At 43.8% G+C, this 6398-nt stretch overlaps 1 protein-coding gene across 5 annotated transcripts; it reads left to right on the top strand.

The window, feature by feature from the left end:
• Positions 1 to 628: 628 nt before the first annotated feature.
• Positions 629 to 6335, top strand: ttpal (tocopherol (alpha) transfer protein-like). 5 transcript variants are annotated; one of them, XR_003978250.1, is made up of 7 exons: positions 629 to 761; positions 1251 to 1428; positions 1779 to 2022; positions 2931 to 3124; positions 3339 to 3449; positions 3653 to 3749; positions 5018 to 5262. XR_003978250.1 is itself a non-coding variant. In XM_030367493.1 (6 exons), the coding sequence occupies exons 1-6, from the start codon at positions 646 to 648 to the stop codon at positions 5294 to 5296; spliced, it is 1116 nt and encodes a 371-aa protein (XP_030223353.1). In that variant the 5' UTR covers positions 629 to 645; the 3' UTR covers positions 5297 to 6335. The 5 variants fall into 5 exon arrangements, 4 of the variants coding, with proteins under 4 accessions (XP_030223353.1, XP_030223345.1, XP_030223363.1 ...); XM_030367493.1 differs by lacking the exon at positions 3653 to 3749 and having other exon boundaries at positions 1785 to 2022; positions 5018 to 6335; XM_030367485.1 differs by lacking the exon at positions 3653 to 3749 and having other exon boundaries at positions 630 to 761; positions 5018 to 6335.
• Positions 6336 to 6398: the final 63 nt, after the last annotated feature.

Raw genomic sequence — 6398 nt, 5'->3', positions numbered from 1 at the left:
TTGTGCTGCAGTGATCTTATTCTGTCTCAAAAATACTGTTTTATAATGATTCAAGTATAAGACGATTCTCAACCAATTGTAACCTTAACACACACTATGAACATGAAAACATGTTTAGTAAGTCCTACCCACTCAAAAACAGAATCCAACGTGGCAGTGCGGCGTGGTCATTGATATGAGGTATGTTGCATCAGACCTGATAAAGTGTCATAAAGTCATCGTAGATATCAGTGGTTGCAAAGGGAAAGAAAGATTAAAAGAATGAGAGCGGATGAGGCACACATCAAAGCCTAACTGTATCCCAGCTCTCGAATTGAGAAAATCAAGGATAAAAAAAAAAAAAAAGCTATCCTAGATAATGGGCCAATTTATGACTTGGTGTGAAACGTTTGATTCAAAGTTGCAAATAATTCATAAATCAAAGCTGTGTAGACTCTGCGAGGCGCAGCAAGTTTGTGGCTGTGAGGTGGATGCAGGCATTGCATATAACGTGCAAGTCAAGTGTTTTGTCAAAACATGGACCTTGGAACCCCGTCGAAGCACTAGATTTTACCAAAATATCGACCTAATTCTGCATCAATAGTGAAACTTTATTTAATCATAATTAGACTCTAACTATTCCTCCATGTTTCTTTATTCTGATTCATGCATTATTTGAAACGTCGACGTAGCCCACAGAGGAACGTGGTCACGTGGTTCCAGCGGACCAACCAGACGGCGCCGTCTCTCCTCCCGGAAGTACCGCAGGGTTCTCATCACAGGTTTGTTGTTGTTTTCGCTGCTCCGGTGATGTAATTTATGTCGATTTTTGCAAACCATTATCACGCAGTTGTATGTGCTGACACGTCTCTGAAATAAGTCCTCTATCTGGTCACAATTTTGCAGGTTTAAGGATACATTTCCAGCTGTTATTCGAGGGGATATTCTTATTGAGGGCTGTTAAGGATGTGGTTAAATGTACTATTTCTCGACTTGGGTTTCTGATGGATTGAGTACATAACATTAATGAAGTAATAACTGGATTCTAAGTATATTATGGTGCTCTAGGGGACCCACGTCAACTGGGACTGACATGAGTTTTGCCTGAAAGTGAATGATGAGGTTGATAGAAGAGCATAAGAAAGGGAATTAAAAGACATCTCAATAAAGGTCCTTTAAATAATTCAACATTATTACGTTCCTTATTGTACTCTCTGTGCAGCGACCCCCAGTTTGTCCATGGCCAAACAGCATGAGTCCCTCCCCCTCAGGTCTCATCCGATGGACCCACTGGCGTCCCCGGCCCACGGCTGGTTCCCGGCTCCGCCTCCTCCCATCTACTGCTGCACCCTGACCCCGGCGCTGGTGGCCAAGGCCCGCGAGGAGCTCCAGGAGAAGCCTGAGTGGCGTCTCAGGGACGTCCAGGCGCTGAGAGACATGATCCTAAAGGTTACATTGTGTGTTGTTTGTCTGGCTCGTTCTAATGCCTTTAATGTAGATCATTAGAATTACATGGGAAAACCAAGATAGACGTGTGAACATAACAGGATTGTGATCATAGTTATAATATACTGTATATAATAGTTATAAAAAAGCCTCACCATTGTTAGAAGAGATACAATGCGTGGCGTTTTCTAAACTTACAAGGCACATATTATATACTAGTTACAAGCATGCTGGACCTCTGCTTGCTTTGAGAGGCGGCTCGATTATTGTAATTTGGCTCAGTAGAAGGAGCTCCTCCCATCGTGTACACGGTCAACAGCTGAACTCTTATTCTGTAAACACCACTTTTGAAGGAGCAGCCCAACCTAAGGACCCGGTTGGACGACGCCTTCCTTCTGCGCTTCCTCCGGGCCAGGAAGTTTGACTACGACCGGGCCCTGGAGCTGCTGCTCAACTACCACGCAGGGCGCAAGGCCTGGCCGGAGGTCTTCCAGGACCTCAAGCCCTCCACGGTGAAGCACGTCCTGGACCTGGGCTTCCTTTCAGTGCTGCCCCACCCCGACCCCTCCGGACGCTACATCCTCTGTCTCCAGCCGGGTAGGGGAGCGCTGACGTTCACCTGGGGCGTTCACCAGGGGTGTTCATCAGGGGCGTTCACAACGGGCGTTCAGTGGGGGGCGTTCACCAGGGGGCGTTCACCAGTGGCGTTCACTAGGGGGCTGTCTCTAGGGGTGTTCACAACGAGCATTCAATAGGGGGTGTTCACTAGGGGCATTCACTACTAGGGGCGTTCACGAGGGGCATTCACTACTAGGGGCGTTTACCAGGGGCATTCACTACTAAGGGTGGTTCAATCTGGGCGTTCACCAGGGGCCTTCACCAGGGGCCTTCACCAGGGGCCTTCACCAGGGGCCTTCACCAGGGATGTGCTGGAACCCTGCTCTCAGTTTGGGGCTGGTCTTCACTGCAGACTAAAGTGTACTGTGCCTCAGTACCCTGGTGGCTGGTTCTAGCTATGAATCTTGACCATGTACCGATGGTTTTTTTCCACTGTGCAGTGCCGTATGGCAGGCCAAAGTCATGTCACAACTACCCTAGCTTCACATTTAAACCAATGTTATGCCACAAAGTTGTTAAGCTTGTTTTGTCCGTTTTGAACGATCCAGTCAATATCCGTATCAAAATAAAACATTCAACAAACAGGCCACCCCACATAGTCCCATTATAAAGATCTTTCTCAAATACAAAGTATGAGTCATATTACAGTGCTGCATGCATATCAGTAAATAGTCTCTGAAGGTCATTCCGCTTTAAAAACAGAAAGCAAAATGACATGCTTGCCGCTACTTTTGGGAATTTGCTGCCACCTAAAGGTAAAATAAATAACTTAAACAATATAATTTTTTTCTGAGGCGTAATGTACTGTTAAAGATATCCTTGCTCATATCAGTCCAAACTGAGAAATAAATTAAACACTGCAGTGCTCATGTCCAACTTTTGTACAGGAAAATGGAAACCAAACGATTATCCGTTTGTGGACAACGTGAGGGCCCTCTACCTGACTCTGGAGAAGCTGATCCAGCCGGAGGACACCCAGGTGAACGGGATCGTCATCCTGGCGGACTACACCGGGGTGGGCATGTCTCAGGCCTCAAACCCTGGCCCCTTCCTTGCAAAAAAAGTTGTGAGCATACTCCAGGTAAGGAACGTCCTTTCTGACATTCACATAGTTATATTATTTATATAACTGTGTTATGTTGTATTCCATATAATATGGAAGTAAACACAAATAGTGTGTCATTAAATAAGACTTATCCCTACTAATCTGTGTTTTCATCCAATTTTTATGTTTTCATATTTCTGGAGTATTATTGTCTTTTTTAATAATTCCCATTGTCTTGTCTAAATAAAAGGATGGATTCCCCATCAGAATCAAGGCTGTTAACATAATCAATGAGCCAAGGATTTTCAAGGGGATCTTTGCAATAATTAAGCCCTTTCTGAAGGAGAAGATGGCTGAGAGGGTGAGTTATAAATTATGTTTTATTCGTGACTGTGAAAACATTTTACGTGTCCCAACATTAGTTATAGCTCGGGCTCGACCGATACATATTGGTTAGCCGATAATATCTATTTGGGTTCCAGATTTCAATCAGTATCATTGGATATTCCACAGATTAAGGGCAGATTTCCATAATAAGCACATAAGAAACTACATGATTTGCAGGCTTAATCTCACCAGATGATGTACGTGTCAGGGTTCTACCCTGAGAATATAGTGGTGCTCCTTCACAACACAACCACGGAACATTTCAAATATTAAGGTAACATTGCATTTTTTGCCCATTTCATTTCTGAAACGGGTCAATCGGTATAATTACATATTTTATTTGAATACCGCATCGAAAACTCCAATATCAGGAGTAGTATGTGTGGAGAAGGTCAGTGGCTTTGGGGTCCACTCTTTTTGATAAAACAGGGCGCACATTTGGCAACAGAAGAGACTACACACATCGGAAGACGCAATATATTATTCAGGGTTTAATTTAAGGGTTGGCAATGGTGGAAGGTTTTGAACAGTGCTGGTAGATATTGGACAGCTGTATGCCGATTTTAGTGCTCTCAGTAGTAACCTGACCACTTAAGTTACAATTCAGACACACGACTTTGAATTGCATCAAATTAACTTAAAACACAAATTTGTTTTCTACATTTTGCAAAGTTTCAGTCAAATTGCACTGCATCACTAGCGATATCCAAGGCACGTGAGGAAATTAAACCTGCACTATTCAAGGAATTAACCTCATATCTTGGGTCTGAACCTAATAACCAGCCCATAACTTCTGCTAGCTGAGATCCCTTCAACAAGGCAGATGAAAATGATTCTGTCTCGGTTCTTTCAGCCTGTCTTTTACGTTTGGGGTCTGACCTAGACCGATCTAAAATAAAGTGAAAGCCTACGGTATCTATATATATTTATCTATTTCAGGGACTTATAACATTGATCATGGTTATCTCTTGATTTTAGGAAATATTGAAAGAAGAGTAGTGCTTTCTATGTTGATCCAAACATTGGCTCTAATCCTAAATATATTAACCAAAGTGAAAAAGCTTTCTAGAAATGTTGCATGAGTGTTGCTTTGTGTGACCTGAGGTGTTGAGACTGGTTCTGAGGGGGGACGCCTCTGTGGACGCCCCCTCATTCGGTAGCCCCCCAACTACAGCCTATAGACTTAAGAATAAAGATGGACAAGATGAAGGCAGTGACTATTATGGCCGTATTTGTCTGACTTTGACTCGTGTGATAGTGGGCAATTTCCGTTCCCTTTACAACTTCACGCAAAGATTCAAACCCTGATTTTTTTGTACTGTAGAAATCTTAAATTCTCTTACCCAAGGCTTTCATTTGTGGACAACTCCAATGGCCCTATACTGTACTTCCTGTCTACTGCAGTACATGCTCCATGGCTCAGACCTAGCACCTTATCTGGAGGCCCTGTACTGTACTTCCTGTCCTCTGCAGTACATGCTCCATGGCTCAGACCTAGCAACTTAACTGGAGGCCCTATACTGTACTTCCTGTCCTCTGCAGTACGTGCTCCATGGCTCAGACGTGCGCTCCCTGCACCGGAACATCCCCCCCACGGTCCTCCCTGGCCAGTACGGCGGCAGCGCGGCCCATCTAGACATGTCGGCGTGGTCGCGGATGCTGCTGGACTGTGAGGAGGAGTTCATTGTGGAGTTCTGCCAGCCAGATCCACTAGAGGGCGTGGTGCTGCCAGAAGACATGCTCCTGGAGGGGGAGGCGGGAGGCGGACCGGAGGAGGACCCCTTCAGGGCGGTCCGCTCTCAGCTGTACTACTGTTACTGAATCCCCGCTACTCTCCACTGTACTCCTGTTGCTGACTCCCGTCACTCCCATTTACCCCCAGTTATCAATGAGAGGATACGTTGGTTTGGTTGTTTCTTTTGAAACCCACGAGTTTTATCAGGCAAGTTGCCAAACATTTAGGTCTACAACATTTACTTTTTTTACTCAGTGTCAACATTATAGTAGGCCTACGTGAGCCAAAGGGGAGGGGGGGGGGTCTTCTACGCACTGCATTCCCCCAGTGTTTAAGGCAGCTCTGGGGTCTGCCATCGGCTCTCTATATGGTATTATCAACAACCGCTGCTGTCCTGTGCAATCTGATCCATGCTACTGAGGGAAAATAACTTGGGAGAGACTGTTTCGAAAAGGTTTTCATACCCTGTGTCCAGTAGACCAATAGTAGCATGTGTCGACTCCAATTTAAGACTAACTGCATCGTGAGATTTAACAATTCCCTAAGTGTTAATATATACCAATTGTTAAATACCCATTAAATATGATAGGCCAGGAGGGGACATGGTAGGCCTACAGGGAGTTGTTGGAAATTGTACCAAAGCAATGAATATGTATGTGCATTCTCATGTCAATCAATGCAGAGTTTGAACGGTTAATATGGGGATATCTATCGATGCAGATGTTGAAATTGTCCCCATTATTTCTGTACCATATGTTTGTCTTTGTGTAGCTTAATACATTCTGTTATGTATTCTACGTGACAATATTCATAGAAAGTCCTGCCTTATGATTTTGTTTTATTTCCATACACTGAACCATTTGCCTGTTTACAGTCTTCACCTCCAGGCCAGAACCCATCAGTTTGCTAAAGCTACATGGGTCATTGCAATGCTGAAACACTTATGACTATAGAGGTATCTTTTTGCCAATACTATGGAGCATGTATAGGGTAAAATGGTGTTTTATCTATTTTATATTGTATGTGTTGCCAAGTAAGGGATTTCTGTTACATTTGTTTCGTTTATTTAAGCTCGATGGTCATTCCACTCTGATTATAGTAAAGAAAATAAATCAAATAAAAAGACGTCTTGTGCTTTTTTAATTGTAATTATGGTGGGAAAATTATATTATTCTACACTTTATGCCC

The sequence above is a fragment of the Gadus morhua genome, chromosome 1, assembly GCF_902167405.1.
Source record: "Gadus morhua chromosome 1, gadMor3.0, whole genome shotgun sequence".
NCBI classification, from domain to species: domain Eukaryota; kingdom Metazoa; phylum Chordata; class Actinopteri; order Gadiformes; family Gadidae; genus Gadus; species Gadus morhua.
This window is presented reverse-complemented; position numbering and strand designations above follow the sequence as displayed.